Genomic DNA, 23,824 nt, shown 5'->3' with positions numbered 1-23,824 from the left:
GAGGCAGGCCAAGGAAAAGGTGGAGGGATTAATGGTGTGAGTGCAGTGAAGGTTTATTTCAAAGCTTTCTCCATCAACAAGAATTAAATTAAAACAAGCTTGCATTGCTCTCCTTAGCCTTGCATCTTGCAATGCAGGCAATGAGAAAGACAAAGTATATTTACAGTAAATGACCTATATCTGAACCAATACTCACATTCCTAGTCTGGATGAAAAATTCCACATCATCACCAAGCTTAAGGCCACCTGGGATGTTTTTGGCCTCAGAGAAATGGAAGAATATCTCGTCCACTACATCAGCACGCTCAATAAACCCATACGAGTCCTTAATGGTGCTTACTACTCCCTGGTACTTCACTGGCTGGGCAGGGTTTTCCAGTCGCACATGTCGAGCTGCTAGGTTCCCAGTCCTATCATGATAATTGATAAAGAACATTTAAGTATTTACTGAGTCTTGGGGAAATTAAAAAATACTCTGCCATTGACTGTTGAGAGAGAGAGAGAGAGAGAGAGAGAATTTTCAGGTACTGGAAGCATATATAAAAAATACAGTGGCCACAACAGAAATCTTGACATGATATATGCAATAGAAATATTGACACATGACTGTGTATCAAGTTTAAAATTGTGCAACAGGCATTACATTAACCTGATGAAACTGATCATACATCTGGCAGCTTGATATACCCTTGCCTTCTCACTCAGTGAGCAGGAACTGGCAGTGACGCTCTGGCCATCTCCCAGGAAGGGTGGAATATTTGAATGCTTTAGGGCATGCTTTCCCTCAATATCCTCTATTTTCTTTCCCCTCTAGTTTTACTCCTGGTTGCCAGAATGGGACAAAAGAAGTTTACAACTGAATAAAAGATGCATGCCCTGCTGCTGCTTGAACAGAGAAACACTGTGGTTAATGTGACACATCAGATAGGCAATTCAAGGCAAGCCGTTTATGACTTCAAGCATGCTGTCAGTGCTCTCCCTCCAGGTGCTGTTCCCAAGAGGAAGAAGGGGACTGGTCGAAAGAAGACTTCTATGAGGATTGACAAGGTTCTCCAGTGTGAAGTATTGGCTAATCCATCTGTAACTGCTGCAGAACTAAAAAAGAGGTTCCCAAATTTGCAAAAGAATGTTGCTATTCAGATCACTTAACAGGCTGAAACTCAATCTTGGCTTACCTGCTCGTCGTGCTGCCAAGAAACTAATCCTCACAGAAGTCATGAAGAAAAAAGATTGTTTTTGTAAGAAGTACAGTAGGTTCGCACAATGTGCGATTCGCATTGTGTGCGAGTGACCAAAAATCATAACCAAAAACCCTTGAATACGCGAGTTTACCGCACAGAACGCGAGGCAGAGGCAAGGAGTGGCTCAAAAATGCCATTTTCTATTAGTGCGTGACCATCCCTCAAACAGCGCGTCACGTGTCGTCATGTTGATGCGCAGAAATTCCCGGGCATTCTACTGCGCAGCTTGGGGTACAAGGGAGCGCGCCATAACAGTCCTGGCTCGCGCACTGTGCGGATCCGCTCTCTACAGCTAACCTGTGATGGAAGGCAGGACTGAGCTGTGTATGTCAAACATTAGCAAGATCCTTGCTGCCGTGGATAAGCTCAAGGAAGAGGCGGAGGAACAGGAAGTGAGCAACCTAAGAACGGAGGAACTTCTGGTTGGTATCGACAAACTCTTCTGTTTTTACACAGACAGGCACAGGGAAGAAATAAACAGGAGAAGACAGACGCTCATAACAAGCTACACACAGCAGGCTCAAGTTGGTGAAATTGCGGGACCAATGACATCATGTGCTCCTGTTCCTGTTGCGGATGAAGAGGATGCAATGTCAGAAGTGTCAGCATTGGACTTTGAAGGGTTTATGGCTGAAGTGAGTGACTTTGATGCTCCTGGGGAAGGTGCTCAAAAGGAGTCTGTGGAGCGAAGTGTTGGTGCGGTGGGAGGTGCGGTGGGGAGTGCGGCGCTGTAAATGTTGCCGCGCCTCGGAACCCCTGTTATTTAATGTCATCAGGCCTGTTGTCTACTGTTGTTAAGGTGACTACCCATATTTTTGTCATTGTAGCTATAGCTTTAGTACAATGTCTGAAAAATATGACCTTTATTATGTCTCTAAGGGCCAAAAAATGTCCAGGTATGAGGGGGTACCGCCCATAAGTAATTATTCCCATAAGATTAGGTATTCCCAGTACGCGAATTCCCAGTGCGCGAGGTCGTGGACCGCACAATCTCTTGCGCACTGTGCGAGCCTACTGTAAATTCTCTTCACATCAGAGCAGTGGAAGAAAGTAATGTTTTCAGATGAATCAACATTCAGGCTGGTCAAGGGTTCCTCTAAAGTGGTACATCACCCAATGAGTGTATTAAGGTATGACCCCAGGTATACTGTGAAAACTGTGAACATCCTGAAAGTGTCATGGTTCAGGGGTCTTTCACTTGTAATTTGGGAAGAGGTGAGCTGTATTTCTTACCAAAGTATGCAACAATGAATGGGAAACAGTATCTGGATGCGCTGAAGGAACATTTGCAGCCCTTTTATCCTATTCATCAATGCGATTGTTTTTATGCATGATGAAGCACCAGCTCACAGGAAAAAAAAGGTTCAAAAGTGGTTGCAAGAAAATGGGATTGAGGCCCTGGAGTGGCCAGGTAACTTGCCTGACATCAATCCCATTGGAAATGCTTGGGAGAAGATGAAATAGATGGTTAGTGAGACATGCCCACTGAAGGTGAAGGACATGGAGGAATCTCTCATGAGGATATGGTGCACTAAGGACAAGGAATATTCATTAATCTGGCTGATTCCATTGTGTCCAGGGTGAAAAAAAGTGTTGCTTGCCAAGGCAATACGGCTAAGTACCGATGCATGCTTCCAAATAAATATATGCTTGTACTAATGTACATTTTTTGTTTTATTTTCCTTATTAATATGTCAAGACTTCTAATGTGGGCACTGTACATTCACAGAGTTCATCTCCCCTTCTTCCCCCCCCCCACCTCTCTCACTTTTGTGGCCTGCAGATGACATGAGGGTAGCATTCACTATCCAAAGGGATAACATTTTTTCCTAATCTAGAAATTGGTAGCTACAGATTGGAGGGGGGGGGGCATTAAAGAAACTAGAGACTCAGAAAATATGCAGCTGCTTCCTGCACAGGAATCCCTCACAATTATGAACCCATTAAACCTGTTAACAATATTTTACTTAAAGCCATTTCCCCCCCCCCTCCTCTTTTCCAGCTAATAATCCTAAATTTTGTTTAAACAATGGCCAGGAGGCGAAAATATAACTGATGATTTTTCTTATCTGGTTAGTGAAAATAAGTGTGATGTGCGTAAACTACCAACAAAGCTAAGAGTAAACGGAGAGCATGTTGACTGAACTCTACCTACCATCACACCTTCACTTAACATTACCATTTTCAGCGTGATAACTTCTTCATTAATTGTGGGATCCCCATACAGATTATATGCTGCATGTCTCAGGTATACAGCAAAACCTGTAAAAAAAAAACATTAATCCATCAATTTTCACCTTTGGTTTGTGGCGATCTGGAAGCTGACTTTGTCTCCTGGTTTGAGAGTGACATATCCCTCAACATCCTCTTTGCCATAAGGCAAGAAGAAGCACTCGCCACGATTCTCGTATGTGATGCGACCTTGGTGCTCCCCGCCAGACTCACTCCGCAGCTCTGTTGTCACTATTCCAATCACACGCTCTTCACTCAGCACCTGAAAGTCACAGTCATAATGTAGTAGTAGTACCAGCAGCTGCAACCCTTTACTCATCTGCACATACAGCATATCCACTTCACCGCAGGAAACCAGCTCACCATCCTCCTTTCAGGAGGAGGGAGATATTTGTGCATTCAGGTTGGCCCTTGTCTGGGGGTTACACTGGCATCACCATGGAGAGGTATCCCTCTTAAGCACTAAAGATATTTATATTATGTATAGCCATGCGCCACTTTTTGTCCACAATATGTTCCAAAAATAGGACGTTAAGGGATCTGGACGTAAAGCAACCACCGTAGCTCATGCACTGTATACTGTACTATATATACCATACAGGTACAGTAAACCCTTCATAAGTTGAACTATGCGAGGTCCTGGGGTAGTTTGTTTGACCAAATTTTCCGAGTAACCGGAAATAATTGCACACACAAGCACACACACACACACACACACACACACACACACACACACACTATTACCCCCCAAATGATTGCAAATTATGTGATTACTTGTTTATTAACACTAAACTGAAGAAATGTTTATAAAAAAGCAATAATATAAAGACAATTTGGTGCATGTCATAGGCTAGGCTAGGATAGGAGGCTGCATAGATGGAGGGTGCAACAGTCACTTAATTATGGTACGTAAAGTTCTGCACTTATTTACTTCATTTTTCAATCAATTAAACTAAAATGTAGAACTCAGTATATAATAAACCAAAATGTAGTCCTTTGAACAAACACTAAGTCACACCTCAGTCAGAGTTCTACTTACAGGAAACTCCGTCTTCTGCAGGGTTGACATCGAGGTTTTACTGTATATGGTATATACTGTATGGTATATTACTTTTAAAGTACAGTAAGTACAGCATAGAAAGCCCGAATTTAAACTATAATACAATGTGCAATGTTATGGAAACTGATGCAAGGACAGGCAAGAACACTTTAAAGCGGCGGTAAACAAGAAATTGGATGTGTCTGCCTGCGGCTGGTGTTGACAATTACACAGTAAATTTTTTATTGCTTGTTAGTAAACTTTTCACTGCATTTTGGTATATTTTTTTATACACAAGTACGGAAAAGAGAAAAATACAGTATTAAGACGTGAACAGAATTACAGTGCATCTGTACAGGTTATATATGTACAGAACTGCGAAATGTACAGTCAGCAGCGCAACTGCTTTGTTTTGGGATGCTAGCTGGCCATCACGCAGCAGTTTGCACCCGCATACACTCGCTATGTACAGTTCTTTGGATTTTTTTTTTTTTTTTTTTTTTTTTTTTTTAATCTATCACCAGACGCCTTAATCCCGTAAGGGGTGGCCACAAACAAATCGCCTTCATGTCACCCTGTCCCTCATCATTTCACTGCCCTGCTCCCAGCTCACACACCCCTCTCTCTCATATACCTCTTCACTCCGTCCCTCCATCTCATCCTTGGCCTCCCCCTCCCTCTCCCCCCCTCCACCTCACTCACATACACTCTCCTCATCAGTCTCTCACTCTCAATCCTCTCCACATGGCTGAACCATCCCAATATCCGGACCTGCCTATGGCTCTATTACGTCGGATATTGGAGGGATTACTGTACTATAGTCGCGGTGCACGACTCTGAGGTTGTCATTATCGTACCCTGACAACCTACCATTCAAAAGTGCGTCTGATTTCGTATCATATTATACATGAATCATATTATTATGCACGAATATATTATAGACGAATATTATTATGTACGAACACATTATACACGAATCACATGAGTCTCATATTATACACGAAATCAGACGCACTTTTGAATGGTAGGTTGCCAGAGCACAATAATAACAACCTCAGAGTAGCGTGCCGCGACTATAGTACTGAAAGAAACATATAGATAAATATTGTATATATAAATAAGTGTAATAAAGTACTAGGAATATAAAGTGTGAGTGTGTTTGTAAATAATAAATGACAGCTCCGCCTCAAAATACCATCGGGGAACCAGAACGGGAGGAAAGCTCGTATGCACTCGATATTTACAATGCTTTCACAGAGTTTTTTTTTGGAATATGGATTTCAAACTACTTGAAATTCATAGAATAGTGTTTGTAGTTATAATATCAGCCAGTGGTAACCATATTACGAGGTATCGGGAAGTGTAAAGTGGAGACTTCGTTACCAAACTTCAGAAGTCTCCACAAGTCCTACGGTTGTCGATGAAAGCTCAACAAACATCGCAGGGGAAAGCTGAAGGTATGTGCCATATGCATATATAATTTTAATATCCTAGGACTAATAACTGATTTTTGGCAAATATTTTTAAAAACTCGGTTGGAGTGCGAATATCCTCGGGGGACGTGCAAGGAGCGCAAAAACAACCCCTCAGTGTAGGGGTTAAGGGGGGCAGCAGATATCCACGGGATTTTAACATATACAGGTGTCTCTATTACCTAATCCCCGTGGATGTTAGGGGAGCACTGTATATCTATCTATTTATCTATCTACCTATACATATATATATATATATTACATACACCCACACACAATAAACTCTCACATTTAGCAAGCAATAGGTGCAAAAAAAAAAAAAAAAAAAAAAAAAAAAAAAAAACTGGAATTCGCCAATTTTTCATTACCAAATGTGGGCCAATTTGGTAATGAAAAATTTGTTTGGTAATGAATCAGAATAATGCATTACCAAACGAATTTTTCACATGCATGAGGATACACAGGATGGAGATGGTGGATTGTCTGCTCTCTCTGATGAATTTGCTAGCCTACATAGCGTGAAAATAATCAACATGCTCTTAATTATAAGGAGAGTGAGTACATGTATTTCCACTTGTATACATAGTGAAGAATATTTGCTAGCTTTACGAATTTGGTAATGAAAATTGAAGAGTTTGGTAATGTGGCCGAGTTGCGATCTGGCAACCCTGCTTCCTCCTCACCAACAGTTACTGCCTAACTGCGATCATGAGTGGATGCTTATCGCAATGGATGCCATAGGTGCTCATTTTTTGTGAATAAACAGTGAATAAACTGCAATACCTCAACACTAGACCACACAGGAATTTACGATGTTGTGAAGTGTAAAGAAATTAGAATTTAGTGTGCAAAGGATTAACTGTGGAGTGCAAATTGGCGGTTGAAACTGACGTGGTGCAAATTAACAGAATGTGGAGTGTTAAACAGTTATAACTCACAGTGCAAAGAATTACTGTAAGTGCAGCACAACACTGGATTACTGTACGTGCTTCAAGAGAATTTTCACCACTGCCAAAGCCTTAGAGAAGGCGGCCACAGACGTGCTGTAAGTACCCTGGCTGAGGTACAGTTACTTCTAATTCCTCATTCTTTGGTTCCTTTTCATTTATTTCATGCTTTATGTCCATTATTGGTGTGAACAGGTTCTTAAATAGGTTTAAATAGGTACTATGCATGTCCAGTAGGGAGTTATTTAGGTGGTTTTCAAAGTTAGGCTAGGTTAGGGTCCCTAAGTACAAGTCCAGGAGGCTGGGGCCCACACTCCAGATGGGACCACTTTCCGGACATGCCTTTGGCTCTATTACTTTGGATACTAGAGGGATCACTGTATATACATATACACACACAAAGTAAAACATCAATTTAACGTGATAGGCAGCTCGAAGTTGCCTTAAATCAATTTCGTGCTACTGTATATCAAAATGTTCTTTTAATGGAATAGATTGGTACCTGAAACACAGAACATTGAAAATGCTCATAAGAACAAATGATTAAAACACGTATACATCAGAATGATAAATGAACGCCAGTCATTCCCTGCACTGAAGTCCAAAGGTGAACGGTATCGTATGTACAAGTACACTGCCTGCTGCCTCATCCGAAGCGCAGTTGCCATGACGAAGAACATCCAGCACCTTGATTTTCTGCTCAGTGAAACTGATTGTCTTGATTTCTCTGTATTTGGAGTAGCTAGTGAAACAATGGTTGACCTCTTGGACACGTCGTTGTTGTTGTCGGTGGTGGTTTTCAATTTCAGTAAAAACTTATTTATATAATTAAGAACACATACACACAATGCATACACCACATTATACTTTTCACTGCAGTATATTATGAGCAGTGAAACCTTGAAAATTCAAACCTCAAGTTCATGAACAACTAAATTCGAATACAGTACAGTACTATATTACTATACTGTACTTGAAATATCTTCCATTTCTCCTTCCAAAATTAGCTTCCATATCTGGCATGCCAAAGGTATGTCTAAACAACAAGGTAAGGATAGCTGCTAATACGACTATAAGACAATGATACCACAACATGCAGTGTGGCATACCATAATACTCGGAGCATAAGACATGGATACGGTAATCACAGTAACCTGCCATTTAAAAAGTGGAGGGATGGAGCTGAGAGGTATATGAGGGAGGGGGGGGTGAGTTGGGGGGGGAGGGTAGTCAAATGGTGGGTGACAGAGCAACTTGGAGGCGTTTTGTCTGCGGCCACCCTTTGCGGGATTAGGGCGTCGGGCTATAGATAGAGATAGACATCTAAAGTTCAAATTTACCAAAAATTCACTGTCCTTGGTAACATATTTCATTTTTTTTTGTTTGACATATACACTTATTAGTATAATATGCAAATTGTTCATTATTCCTTTTGTTTACTTACCACTTCAGGGGAAATCTTTGTGACAGCTGATGCAATTGGTTTACCAGTACGTCTATCAAAGGTCACTTCAAACTCAACGGGATCACCAATACGGAGATGTTCAGTGTTGCCATCAAATTGAGAAAAGTGAAAGAACAGTCTTGCCTGACGTTCACAACACTGAATAAATCCATAGGTTTGCTGAAACAGAAATACAGGCAGCAATATTACTGATATGAAAAGCAATATGATCTTAATTCAAGGAATAATTCAACTGAAAAAGCTAGCTCAAAATTTAAAGATACACTTGTCATCCAATGGATTAAGGAAATCTAGAGCAACAGCTGCACAAATTTTAGGCCTAACAACTGACATACAGTAATGAAACCTCCTGTGCTGTATTTCAAAGATATTTGCTATACTGCACTGTACAAGTTTAGATAGGAGACCATCACATCCCTATGTGCCAATACATATAAGAAGGATTTGTAGCTCCCACTCCTGCCTGTTTTAGCCCATTTAAAACACTAGTAGCAGCTAGTAACCAGTAATAATAGCTAAAACAGTATTAGTATTAGCTAATGTAGTATCAGTATGGAAAAGTAGGAAATGTGAAGGTGGATGAAGTAGTTTGTGAGTGAGGTGTGCCTGCAGAAGTGGATGAGAATGTAAGTGCTCTACTGGACATTTGTGTGGGAGAGGGGGTTGGTGATAGCCAATTCCCTCTTATGGCACAAAATGATCCACAGGTATATGTGGCGAGTGATGAGAAGGTTGGGTGATGAACTGAATGAACAGAAAGCAATGCTTGTGTGTGTGCAAATGACAGAATGAGAAGGTGTGTATTAGATGCAGGAGCACACACAGGTTGGGGGAGTGGACTTTCTGACCACCACTTGGTGGTCATTAAAGTCAAGGTTCAAGTGCTATGGAGGAATAGAAGGAGGGAGGGACAGGAGGAGGTAGTCCATACAAGGAGGGTAGAAGGGTTGCAAGAGGATGGAAAAAAGGGCAGAATATAAGAGAAGTGGAGGAATGATTGTGTATGATACTGGAGCAGATGGGGGAGATGGAAGGTGTGTGGAAGATATTCACAGAAGAAATCTGTGCAGCATGTGAGGTGGTGCATGAGGTGAAGAGATGACAAAAGAGGGTGCAAGGAACAACATGATGGAATGAGGTGGTGAGGCAAGCTGTGACACAAAAGAAGAAAGCACATAGTGAGTAGATGGGAAGCAGAGGCACGGAGATAGTTGAGAGATGGAAGAGAGAGTTATAAGTGGAGAGGAAGAGAGAGGGGAAAAGATTAGTAAGAGAGACTAAGAAGAGAGTGCATGAGGAATTTGGAAGGAATCTGGTGTAAAGTTGAGGAATGTAAGACAATGTTCTGGAAGGAGGTAAAGGGAGTTAGACAGGGTGATGAAGAAGTTAATAGGAGAGTGCGAGATAAAAATGATAGATTGATAGTGGAGAAGGGAGAAAAGGTGAGCAGATGGACAAACCGCTTTAAGGAACTATTAAACATAGATAATGAAAGTAATGCGAGTATAAGTGACTGGGAAATGGCTGGGAGGAGGAGGATGGTGAGAAGGGAGGAAGAGATCAGCTGGATGGAAGTAGTGGATGCAATGAAGAAAGTCAAAATGGGGAGAGCCCCAGGAATTGATGGAAGGTTTGGTGAAATGATTAAGTGTGGAGGAGTGATAGTACTAGAAAGGATATGGAAGATGTATAAATTGGCCCAGGAGGAGGGCAGAGTCCCGGAGGATTGGAAGTCAGGTATAACTATTCCCCAGAAAAAAAGGAAAAGGGGGAAGAAGTGTGTGGTAATCATAGTGGAATTAGTCCTCTTAGTGTAACAGGCAAAGTATATGGTAGGATACTTACTGACACAGATAGGAAAATAACAGAGGAATTACTTGGAGAAGAACTCGGAGGTTTTAGGAAGGGAAGAGGTTGTGTAGATCAGATATTCACTCTAAGGTCTTTTGCGGAAATGTTACCAGAGAAGGGACTGAAGTTGTATGCAGTCTTCATGGATCTGGAGAAAGCATATGACAGTGTGGAGACACATGGAATGTGGAAAATATTAAAAATACATGAGGTAAATGGAACTTTGTTGAATGTCGTGAAGAGTATGTATGAGAGTGCTAAGGCTGCAGTGCGTGTGAATAGTGAAATGAGTATTTTTTTTTTTTTCTGAATGTTGGATTGAAAGAGAGAGGTGTCATGTCTCCAAGGTTGTTCAATCTGTATATGGATGGGGTTATAAAAGAGATACAAGATATAGCAGTGGATGTTGGAGCGGCCCTAATGAGAGAGGATGGTGCTTGGAAACTTCCTGTATTGTTGTTGGCAGATGATACTGTATCATTAAGTGAAGACGAAGGGGAACTGCAAGGCTTGGTGAATGAGTTTCGCACAGTGCGTAAGAAACAGAACCTAAAGGTGAATGTAGGGAAGAGTAAAGTTATGGTCTTCAAGAGAAATGAAGTCACTGTATGTAGTGAGGCTGGATGATGAGGAAATAGAAAATGTGAGCACATTTAAGTCCTATACTTGAGTAGTGTGATAAGTAAGGATGGAAGTTTGGTGGAAGAAGTGCTTGGAAGGATACAAAAAGGAAGAATGGTTGCTCGTTTTCTGAAAGATGTGATAATAAACAGAGAAGTGTGCATGAGTAAAAAAGTCACAGCATGATCGTACAGTGCTGAATTGTGATACCAACTCTAACATATGGAAGAGAAGCTTGGACCTTGTTGGAAGGACACAAGTCAAGAGTAAGAGCAGTGGAAATTAGCCTTTTGAGAGGAGCATGTGGAGTTACATGGAGAGACTGAAAAGTGAAGAAGTGTTGCGGTGTGGATGTGGATGTGATAGAAAGCATGAGAAGAAATACACTGAGGAGGTTTGGCCATGTGGAGAGGATGGAGAGTGAAAGACTAATGAGGAGAATGCGAGTGAGGTGGAGGGGGGGAGGGGGAGGCCAAGGATGAGATGGAGGGATGGAGTGGAGAGGTACATGAGAGAGGGGGATTAGAGTTGTGGGGTGGGCAGTGAAATGGTGGGGGACAGGGCAACATACAGGTGATTTGTTTGTAGCCACCCCAAGTGATTTGTTTATAGCCACCCCTTACAGGATTACAACATCTGACAGTACACTAGATGGATACATAGTACTGTATTAGTAGTAAGAGTAGTTTGGTGGTAGTAAAGTTAAAAATTAACAAAGCGGACTTCATGCAATATAACAACATTACGGTACGTCATCAGTCTCCACAGATCTCCATTTTTCTATTTAACCCCTTGGTGCTGGTTGACTAGTTTTTGTCATGTAGTTTAGTGACGTGTGCCAAATGAGGTTGCTGGCAGTGTGCTGACTGTAGCTATCAACCATCTCCCAACTGCTAAGAAGGGTGGCTGATTACCCCACGGTGTTTACCTGGTACAGTATATCAGTGGCAAGCTACCTTATTCTCACATTTTCCAACAAACACTTAGCATTATAACTGTCTTTTATATGACCAATTAAGAGAGCCAAAAATAGGTTAACTGTTAATTATGTTGGTTCAAAGTTGATATAATGTACCACTGCATTTCAACATCTAAAATGGCTGTCTACGCTGCATATTAGTATCTAAAATGTCTGCCTGTTCATCACAGTGCCTTATTCACGCATCCTAATAAATACAAAAGCATTTTTTAAAAGCCTGAGAATGCTGCTAACATGGTACCTGAATATGCCACAATTATCTCCAGGTGAGGGGATAGCACAAGCAATTTCCTCTGCCAAAAAGGAGTTAAGTTCCATTTCACTATTCCAGTAATGTTTGAAACCATTTGAACAGTCTCTGTAGGATGTAACCATAGTGTAGGAAAGAGGTCAACTGTACCAATACAGTGGGTTTTGGACCTTTATTTACTGGGTGCCATGAGACAGACTATTACAACAATAATAAGAGCCAAACTTAGCTGGGTGAGGCACGATCATTCATTTCATTTTACTCTCTGCTAAGAACACATGCTGATGTACAGACGTTGTTACCTGGTACCATACAGGAATTACTGCCAATAAGAAACTAACTAGAAGAGTATGTGTGTGCGACGTGGTGGGGGAGACAGACAACGAGATGAAGGAATGGAATGGAATGAGTTACATGAAAGAGAGATGTGTGAGTTGGAGGGAGGGCACCCAAATGGCAGAGGACAGGGCAACATGCAGACACTCTGTTTGTGACCACCCCTTACAGGACTGAAATAATTTTTCTTTGTGTAAACAAGCACCGTCCGGCTCTAAAGAAATTGTCAAAGCTTACACCATTGCAACAGTCATGCACCCTACACCTGGCCCTGCAATTTTGGCAAATATAATGCAGCTACTGATAAAACGACTTTCATCAAAAAGCAAACTGATCAAGCACTTACTGATATCCATCCTAAAGGTATCTACTAGGGAAACTGTTTCATCTATTCATCATAAACTTCACTCCATGAACTTAAGAGCTTAATCTGTTCTTGCTACACCTCCCAACACTGCTATATCCAACCCTTATGGTTCAAAAAAATCTCTCCCGAGTAGAATAAAATCACAAAGAGAAAGCATATAATATATGGTCTAATGTTAAACTACTTTCCATTATTTGCACTGGATACTGAGATCCACAGTAACATGCTCTGATCTTACTGGATAGGCTATATGAATCATAAGAATAAACTGAAGCCCAAAGGTACTACCCTGCAGACTGATGGTGAATAATGTACTGAAAAAAATTTTGCCCTAAAGACTGAAGATTAATAGTCCACTGAAACTTTTTCACTGATAAAGCTACCTTCTCATAGAAAGATACCAAACAGTATCAAGTTATGAAAACTACCCAGTACACATTATATGGCTCTGCATATAAAATTCTGTGGTAAAAATAAATAAAGTTTGGAAACTTTAAAAGTGAAAATTTTTTAGACTGATGATGCACTCTTATATTCTTAAAACTGCCTCATTACAAAGAATTTTTTAAAATCTGAGGCCCTGATGCAAAGTCTAAATGTGGTGGCGCTGTGCACCCTGGGTAGAGCAGCTACAGTGTCCATTCGTGAGCCACACTTCTTCATAGTTCCCTGCAGTTTGCTGTGAAGCGGATCCCAGTCTAAGTCTAACCCTGGTGGTGCACTTTCTATTGCAAGTACTTTGCTGTACCTGTAGGACAGTTCCACAGCATTTCCTTATCTGCAGATGACATATCTGCCTGGCAAGAGAGATTAGGGTTAAGCAGCAACATAAATTTGGTCCAAATTTATAATGACTCTCCCCTCAACTGAAAGGCATGAGTAAATCAAAGTTCTTCACTTAACAGAAGCATCTCAACAATCCCAGTCTCCGTCATTCTGGTTGCTACTATTACTAATGCCATTGCTGTGTGTGTATGTAGGGAATGACTCCAGCCCATTAGATTCAGCAGGAAATCCAAGCACAATTTATGTACAGTACTTGTAGAACAGCTCCAAAACAGATGCTTACCTGTGGGTGAGGTCTGCTTGACCTTAGAGACTGAGATTATGCAGGAGCAACAAAATAAATTTGACCCACTTATATAATGACACCACTAAACTGAAAGAATGAGTAAATCTCAAAGTTCTTCACTTACCAGGAGCTTCTCAATGATCCCAGTCTCACGGACATTCTGGTTGCTACTACTGTTAATGCCATTGCTGTGCGTGTATGTAGGCGAAGACTCCTGTCCATTGGATTCAGCAGGCAATCCATTTGCATTAAGGGTAAAGGTGCCAATCTTGAAATCTGCCACAGGGGGAGTGTACTGGGAGCTAGAGTTTGAGTTATAATAGTTAGAAGAGGTTGTAGTCATTTGTGGAGATCTTGGGGGGCCCTGAGATGTTGGTGGCAAGGGCGGCGGTGGTTGCTGTGGTTGTTGTGGAGGTTGAGAGTGGTTGTTTGACTGGTGGCCAGACTGATGCATGCCTTGGTTTGACTGTGGTGTGGTTGGATGGTTGTTCAAATGAGGAGACGAGTATACATTATGCTGCGGTGGAGTCTGACAGATGAAGCTGGGTGAGAGAGGAGCCATGGTACTGCGAGACTGGTGATGACTGGACAGAGATGGGTCATAAAAGCCGTTGTAGCGACTGTGGTGTTGTAGGCTGCCTCCATTGTAATCCAGTACTGCTGGTTCAGAGATAGGCGGCTGGAAAATATTCCACTGAGGATCCATTGTTGTGATTGCAGTTACTTGTAAAAACTTGATTAATATCTTAAGTTCCGTTGCTCTTCACTCCTCTTTGTGGGAAAAATAGGTTCATCAACATACACGTTTCACAAAAATAATGACAAGGGACACTTGATCACAAATATTTGTTACTTCTTTGATTTATATACTTGGAGCAGGAAGAGTATTTTTCATGGTAGTATCACTAGAGGATGATCTAGTCTCCAAATAAATTTCAAATGGGCAAGTCAGTAACCATCAGAGATAAATAAAAGATGAAATTAAAATATAACTAGTACACCAAAGTCACTAACACCTTCATGTAACAACTGACCTAACACTCAAAAAGACTTTGGTCGACAAAGATTCTACTTAACACAGATTCTTGCGACGAGAATGGTTTAAAAATGCTCGGTAAACAAAAAGGAGATGGGGGGAGGGCGGCGTTATGTTTAAGCACTCTTGTATTCTTGTTTTGTTTTATTATTTTTTTTGTGCCAGACTGTGTGAGAGAAGAGCATGCAGTAGTAGTAGTATTAACTGGCTTGTATTTGGGGGAGGGGGGGATGTTGGTCCTCAGATGTCACTCAGATGCTTGTGCCGTGCTTCAATGTGCCAATAGTGCAAGCCAGCCGTAAAATATTTGGAGGGTTGTCGTTGTCGTCTCCGTCTACTGCAGCTGAATTAGTTCTTGTGCTTCCTCGAGTTTGCTTGCAGGGTTGATTGTAGGTTGCTAGATCAAGGTACTGTAGTCTTGAATTGTTACTTGATTCTTTTTTGTGTGTTCTAACCTAACTGAATTTGGCTTGGCCGCAGTTAGTTGGTGTTGTTTCTTCAAGTCATGAGATGTTCAGACTCTACTGAAAATAAGAAAAATACCGTATGTGAATCAGCAAAACTCAAGTTATTAATGATATTACTCAGGGTCATTTATACTAACACATTTATTATACAATCTAGCATATCTCAAATGTCATAGTATAACACAGGATGCAGGCCACCTCTATTATCTGATGAGGTCCCTATGTAAAGTTAGTACGGACAGTGATTTTTCAGATCATCAAAGGTTACCGTATAACATTGGTTATTTGGGGTTATGTCAAATGACCAGAGATATACAGCAATCCCTCATTTATCCGGACATATCAAAGCCAAAGGCAAGTCCGGATAGTGGCAACATCCAGATAATGAACACTATTCATTCCCCTACCACAGCCAGACCCTACCTATACCCACCTTCAACCTATACCAAACTTATTTGTACAGTACCTATGCTTAATTTGGCAGTGTTTTCCGGTCATTCAGGCATATTTAGACAAACACACACATATGAATATCCAAAACAATGCTAAATACCAAGAAAACCATGAAAAAAAAAAAAAAAAAAGGCAAAAAACACCCTACCCATACACCACTGTATGTACAGTACCCCTCCTAATTTGGCACCATTTTCAGGTCAATCTGCCACATTTAGACATTTAAACACACAGAAGAATATCCAAAGTAATGCTAAACATCAAGAAAACCATGGGAAAAAAAAAAAAATAAAATGAACACCCCAAAACATCCTACTTATACACCATCATATGTAAAGTACTCCTCCTAATTTTGACACTGTTTTCAGGTCAATCTGTCATATTTAGACATCAAAACACACATAGGAATATCCAACATGATGCTAAACACCAAGAAAACCATTATTGAAAAAAACAACAATACTGAAAACCAAAACACACCCTACCTATACACCATTTTATGTACAGTACCCCTCCTAATTTTGGCACTGTTTTCAAGTCAAAATGCCAGTTAGACATCAAAACACACACAGGAATATCCAAAGTAATGCTAAACACCAAGAAAACCATAAAAAAAGAAGAAAAACACTGAAAACCAATAAACACCCAACTTATACACAACTATGTACAGCACCCCTCCTAATTTTAGCATTGTTATCAGGTCAATCTACCATATTCAGACATCAAAACAAACACAGGAATATCCAAAGCAATGCGAAACACCAAGAAAACCATTAAAAAAAAAAGAAAACATTAAAAACAAAATACACCCGACCTAATACACCACTGTATGTACAATATCCCTCCTAATTTTGGCACTGTTTTCAGGTCACTCTGCCATATTTAAGGCTGTTTTTGTTGTCTTCCCTAATCTTCCGGGCCCAAATGTGTGTCGGGCCTGAACCAAAAGCCTCTATGGCTTTCACAGTCGCTCCGAATGACTTTCAGAACCTTTCTAACATGAGGACGTCTGTCTGTGTTGATGCGGTAGGGTTGGTGGTTCTGGGTGGCGAAAGCATGAATGAAGTAAACTGACTGAAGAGAAAGACACCTAAACCAGCACTTTCCATATGTTGAAAACATTTAGAAACTGGAATGTAATGAACGTGAAATCCACTTCACACAATTCTTACTAATATATTAAGGAGTGAAGAAATTCATAAGAAGGCAGCAAAAATAATGAATAGGAAACATCATCGGAATGAAGAGCTAACTAACAGCAACCTCACCACAGTCCTATTTGAAATCGAAAGTAAGCTGAATCGTGAAGAATGCTAAGTACTGTATTGTAAAAAAGGCTTAAGTAAAAATAACCATGAAGAAGTAACTATCTATCTATCTATCATCCAATCCTACACTGCCCCATGAGGAGCATAGGAGCCCGGGGCTAGGCAGTTGGTCCTGACATTTAAGATGAGAGTGACCAGCCTCACTCATCCCTGAGTGGCATTACACAAGCAATCAACCTCAACCACCCCTTGGATATAAACCTTCACCGGCTCAATTCGATTGGAGCACAATAATTACCCACTAAACCACCAGGCGCCAAAATTTGGTTATATGGTTAACACCCAGCGTAGTAATTGGTTTCCTGGTGTACAGGAAACCATTTGGCTTGTCACTCAGTGTAGAGTCACCCACAGGCAGAAGGAAGAGAAAAGAATGAAGGAAAGAAAGACAGAAGAGAGAGTGTAAAGTTGCCCATAGGCAGGACGAGGAAAGAATGAACGAAAGGAAGACAGAAGATGATGGAAGGGAAGAGGGATGGAGGAGAGGAAAGGGCAGACACCCGAGAGCAGCACTACATCAAGTGAGTGGATGGTGAGCGCCCCATGTATAATATGTAACATTTAATGAGTGGTGTGGTTTATTAACGGGTATAGTATTAGTACATGAACATTTTTTTTTTTTTTCTAAACAGGGTGTCAGCTATATCAACCTTTACACTGGACATCAAATATTAGAATTTATATGAAAATATGCGTTAGACAACAATTCTTGTATTTCTTTCGGGTTCGTTTGCTGTGGAGCCTCCACCAGTCTGAGAAAGGCTAGTACAGTATTTGGATACATAGTAGAAAGTCTCATAAAAGTACACAAACAATTTTTTTTCCAATACCAGGTGTGTTATTTATCTCAGCAATATTACACTGGATATCTAATACTGAAATATTAATGACAATATGTTACATATCTATCTACTATCTATCTACTGCCAGACGCCATAATCCCGTAAGGGGTGGCCATTTGACTTTGAGTTAGTTGTTTTACAAGGAGGGACACTAACCCTCCACCAACCCACTTGTTGACACGTAGGGAGCACATATGGTTTGGATATATTCTTTTACTTTATTACTTTCAGGACCATCTGTTAGAGAGGCTCCAGGCTCCCCAAGAATGTTCCAGTAATTTGTTCAGGATGTCCTGAATGCCGTCCCCAACAGAGGCCTTGGAAGGCTGGTTGGGGGCAACTGTGAAAATGAAAATGTTTGGAGCCGAGTAGGGTGTTATGGACTGCATTGGGGATGACTGTGAAAATGACCCTTAAACATCAAAACGCACATGATTATCCATATTACAATAATGCTAAACATCATGGAAACAATACATAAACAACAAAAATCAAAAAAACACTGACGATGGTTTGAAAATCTGTTGTGTGACAAGTGATTGCTCCCAGGACTATAAAAAAAAGAAAAAAATCCACAACCAAATATTCATTCATTCATTCATTGCCAGACGCAATGTATCCCAAAAGGGGTGGCCAAGGGCTTAGAGTTAATTGTTTTACAGGGAGGGGCACTAATCCTCCACCAACCCCACTTGACACGTAGGGAGATGCCACCATAAATTAGTTATATTGGTATAAATAGTATACTGTTATCTTCACTGGTGTTTATACTATAAGATAAGCTAATAAAAACACACAAAACTGACAATTAAGAGTACGAAATTCAAGCAGGAATAAAACGTTCAAGAGTAAAACTTACCTTCACAAAACTTCCCACCATACTAATTTAAAATTTTGTCAGCATCGTCCAAGAGTTAAGCATATGTCTAGATAGAGAATTTCATGTGCTTTCTCGTGCTCACCAAAGAATTTCCATACGACCAATAGCAGCTGAATAAATTACAAAAAACTCTGAAAACTCACGACCCAATGCTATCACCATGGAACAGGTAAAGACTGAGGGAATGAAGGGGGAGGCGGAAGGGTATGGAGAAGGGAAGGGAGGGGGGGGCGAGGTTGTGGGCTGGATTCTCCCCCTTCTGTCAACAGGCAGACAGGCACTTTTGCCGTACATTTACTTGTGGCTTGCAGTCTGTTAGACACCGAGTGGCCATGCGGAAACACAACGCATCGAGACCAGGGGACTTTTGACCTTCGATAGAGAGGCAGACGACAGCTGTCACTGAACATGTAATCATGGCTTGTGGTCTGCATTAGATGGAGGTCGCGGTTGGGAAAGACTTAGCCCCCGTGGCCGCGCGATATTAGACATTCGGTGGGGAATGCACACAGACATCTTGACATCGCTTGTGGGTTACAGTCGTATTACTCGGGTGTTGGAGGTTCATTGGGAGTGATAGGACGAGCGCGCAACTTTGACCATTCAGTACAGGGTCAGACAGACATTTTAGCTCTGGTTGTGGGTTACAGACCACTTCCCGCTTACAGCTCGAGCCCAGCAGCCGCAATACCGTATGTTTGGACGTGTCGGCTAGCCCGCCGAAGTTCTCAGGCACTTTTACATCTGGATAATAGCAAGTAAATTCATATAATGGTTTAATAGAGCCAAGGCCCAATGTCCGGACAATGAACACGTTCAGATAATTGAGGGATCACTGTAACTTTAGTCACCATCAGAGGTTGTAACATGGGTTGTTTGGGGTTATGTCAAGTGGCCATAGAGGTATACTCCTGTGTAACTTCAGCCACCACCTACAAGCATGGTACTGTACATAAAGTCGACTCCTGCTGTTTGAGGGGGTGACGTACCGGACCCCGCCGAGAATGGTGAAACCCCCAAGTAATCTGTATGCTCGGCAAAAATTACTGGTTTCACTGTTTTAACTATTTCCATTACCTACAGATCCACTACCAGTATGAGACCTGTAAGTTCATTTTATGGCACAATAATACTTCCTAATAAGACAGTACAGGATGATCCACAAGTCTTTCAGGGTACAGTGTACAGTATTATACTCATGCAATGACGTAACACACCATACTCTTGTTCACACCAAAATGGCACCCGACAGCCATGAACGACTGTCCCTCACGCATTATGTTCAGCAATTTCAATATATCTTCCTGTGACATCATTTTCTTCTGATGCTTAGGCTCCCTAGCAACAGATGCACTCAAAGCAGCACACTTTGGACCCATTTTTCAAAGGGATAAAGAGTGGAGTTGATTAACAAAGCCATAATAAGCAGAACACACATAGATGCACAACCCATAAGATAAACTGAGAGAGAAAGAGCAGGGTGGCATATGATGGGTGCACTGAAATTCCAAATTGGTGGTCATTTACCAAATTGGCACTTTTAATTGGAAAATATTATAATTCTTATCACCAAATAGGTTCTCTCTCACACACACACACACACACACACACACACACACACACACACACACACACACACACACACCTAATTATCTGGAATCTGGTCAAAATTTGTATTTAACTATTTAAAAAAAATCAGGATTCACAGCGGATATTTGTTAAGAGCTGGCGGAAGTGTTTCATCTCTCGCTCGACAACTTGCCATGACAGACTTTTCATTTTTACAAATATTGTTTTACAATGCAAATACATCTATTTATACTCTAAATCAATATTTATGCAAAACTGAAGTTTGTCAAGGCATGCTGATGAAATGAAGAGGAAAGACCCACTAACTTTAGCACATTTTAGCTCTGAAACCTGATTATTTTATCACCAGTTATATTAACCCGTGTTACCATTCAACGCAGGCTGTGTCCTACTGCGAGCAAGTACTGTACTAGGGAAGCAGTCCTTGACGCCCAAGGCCACACACTGAGACCCACCTCCCCCGTCAACGCACTATTCCCGCGCACTTGATAGTTCATAAACAACTTATCCTCATAGCACTATTTATGCTTCGATAATCGTAATTTTTTTTCATCGTAATCCTGAATAAATGTACTTGCTTATGGTGTTGTAAAAAAGATCAGCCGAAGGTAAATTATGCCTCAAATTATTTTTTCCTTCAGTTTTTCTCACAGAAATCTAATTTTTATGGTAAATGTTACTAAGAAAAAATTATAGGGAATTTTTTTGGCTACATTTTGGCATATAAAGAATGACTGTTGGTCAATTAGGGCCAATTTTACGGAATGCGAGAGTAAATTATCTCATGCTCGAGCAAGGCTCGTAGCACATTGACTGGGACAATGGGGCAATGCTGGGTGCCGCGTGGGATGAGTGCAGCAGAAGGTTACACAGCGACACAAGCAGTGCTTTGTTCTCTCCCAGAAATGGTCACAAAATCATTCTATAACCAAAAAAACAGGGGCCATTTCGTTTGATGCAAGCAGCATCGAATGGTGACAAGTGTGTGATATGTGTACAGACACAGCCCGTGTCGAATGGTAATGAGTGGGTGAAATTTGCACCGCACCCATTAAACACGAAAGGGTTAAGCACAATTTTTTTACCAGATATAAGATAGATAAATAGGCAACATGGAGGGGAAGGAGAGTGAGAGACTGACAAGGAGAGTGTATGTGAGCGAGGTGGAGGGGGGAGAGGAAAGGGGAGGCCAAGGACGAGATGGAGGGATGGAGTGGAAAGGTAAGAGAGACGGGTGTGTGAGCAGGGAGCAGGGTGGTGAAATGGCAGGGGACAGGGTGACATGGAGGTAGTTTATTTGTGACCACCTCTAAGGGATTAAGGCATCTGGCAATAGATAGATAGACAAAAGATAATTAGGTGTAAATGAACCTATATGGTGATAAAAATAACAATATTTTCCAATAAAAAGTGCCAATGCTGTGCCGATCCAGTAATTGACCACTGATTCAATAATTTGTCACACTGGCATATGACTGGGTCCCCTCTTTGAACGACCAACATGATAGGGAGAAAGAAGACATGTAGGCAGATAATAATGGATGCTACCCTAGGAGCCAGTCACAAGCAAGCTCTCATTGTGAGAAAAAGAACTGGAGATTTGTGTTGTGAAATACTAAGTGCTGTAGAGTGTTGATACCCTGTGCTGAACAGTCCATACCCCTACATGGTATCTGCACAGTTTAACTGTAAAGCAGGGTTGTGGAGTCAACGATAATATTTCCCGGCTCCGACTCCGACCCCAGAAATTTTACAAGCACGGCTCAGACTCAACAATTTACAAGTACAGTATGACTCCAACTCCAACTTATGTATATATACTGTACTAATACAGCATGGCAGCTCAGTGGCAGAGCGCCTGACTTGAGACCAAAGTCGTGAGTTCGCACCGTGCCCAGGCCAGCTGCCATGCCAGGAGAGGTAGCGCTCTCCTGTCACCTAGCTGGTTGTAGCACCTGTGGCTCAGTAGGTTAGGGCATTCAGACTGAAGGGTCAGAGGTTTGAGTCCACTCAAGGATTCATTGGTAGACATCAGAAGGGGCATCCGGTCATAAAGTGCTACATGCTCTAAAACCAAAGACTTCTACCCAGGGGCAATGCCTTAGCCCTTATTGAAATAAGGGGACACAGCATAAAAAATATATATATATATATATATATATATATATATATATATATATATACTCAACCTAAACACACAATATTAATCTAAAATATCATCAAAATCGGTAAGAAAAATAAAAACGTATCGTTAAACTGGGGTTTGGCCATCGTTAGGAGGGGTATGGTGCACTTTCTACCCCCATCGTTAGGCCGGGGTATCACATCTTGGGGTATCGTTTGTATATACGGTATATATATATACATATATATAATTTAGAATACTGTATTCACAAATTATGATAAATGCAATTCTTATATCTTTGTTTTAAATTCTCTACTTATAATGCTTGCATAATAACAAATAAATTGTTATACATGGTTGTAAAACAAAATGAATAAAGTATGATATGACTGACACCATTTCATTACCAAAAAGCTCCAAGTCGGAGTTGTGGGAATTACACCGACTTCGACAAAAAACAGAAGACTCCAGACCCCTGCTGTAAAGGACAGTATTTCTCATGGAAAACATGCAACAAAATCAATTATGAACCACTAGGAACAGCTGATGCCGTGGGAAAAACAGGAAATATCTTCCTGTGAATTTTTAAAATAATTTTCCTGAAAAATCCACAAACATGTGAACATGCAAACATTGAACCCCGTGAATAGTGGGGGTTGACTGTATATCCAGTTATAATATACCCATGTACTCATCACATACTGTACACTTCCAGCAGCACAGTACATGTACTGTACTTGCAACAGAATTCAGAAACCACTCACTAACATGAGTTATATGAGACAAACAGCCACCCCTTACGAGACTGTAGCATCTGGTTATAAGTAGATAGACAGATAGACCATTTTGGGTGGGTGCACCTTGACCCCAAACATAACCACACTGAACTCACATTATAATTCATTATATGATCCACTTCCCATAACCCCAGCCAATACTGGGGCTGGGGTGTGCATTGGTTACAGGATTCCTCAGCATACCATACAGTGGTTAGTTTAGCATGACTAAGCGCTCATGATGTGTGTGTGTGTGTGTGTGTGTGTGTGTGTGTGTGTGTGTGTGTGTGTGTGTGTACAAGTCTTGGGATAGACTTAATGGTCCATTTCTACATTACATGCACCACATTTCACCACTATGGCACTAACACCCACTGTCCATATTGAATACATGCCTGTCATTCGTTGTTTATACAGGCTGAAACGTGCTTGCATGCATTGTCCTCGAGCACGTA

At 41.1% G+C, this 23,824-nt stretch overlaps 2 protein-coding genes across 2 annotated transcripts in view; both read right to left on the bottom strand.

Annotated features, from left to right (window-relative positions):
* The window catches only part of LOC145413852 (carbohydrate sulfotransferase 4-like), a 610,328-nt gene that overhangs the window by 363,445 nt on the left and 223,059 nt on the right, over positions 1 to 23,824 (bottom strand). The window lies entirely within an intron of this gene.
* Positions 1 to 23,824, bottom strand: part of Unr (cold shock domain-containing Unr) — a 117,391-nt gene that overhangs the window by 86,631 nt on the left and 6,936 nt on the right. The window contains exons 2-5 of the mRNA XM_080283516.1: positions 13,997 to 15,432; positions 8,376 to 8,555; positions 3,539 to 3,735; positions 197 to 410 (exon numbers count right to left, since the gene is read on the bottom strand). Of these exons, the coding sequence (XP_080139642.1) occupies positions 197 to 410; positions 3,539 to 3,735; positions 8,376 to 8,555; positions 13,997 to 14,578 (1,173 nt within the window). The 5' untranslated portion in view covers positions 14,579 to 15,432. The remainder of the gene's footprint in view (positions 1 to 196; positions 411 to 3,538; positions 3,736 to 8,375; positions 8,556 to 13,996; positions 15,433 to 23,824) is intronic.

The sequence above is a fragment of the Coenobita brevimanus genome, chromosome 97 (assembly GCF_032717465.1).
Source record: "Coenobita brevimanus isolate Jiangsu-jjx chromosome 97, ASM3271746v2, whole genome shotgun sequence".
NCBI classification, from domain to species: Eukaryota; Metazoa; Arthropoda; class Malacostraca; order Decapoda; family Coenobitidae; genus Coenobita; species Coenobita brevimanus.
This window is presented reverse-complemented; position numbering and strand designations above follow the sequence as displayed.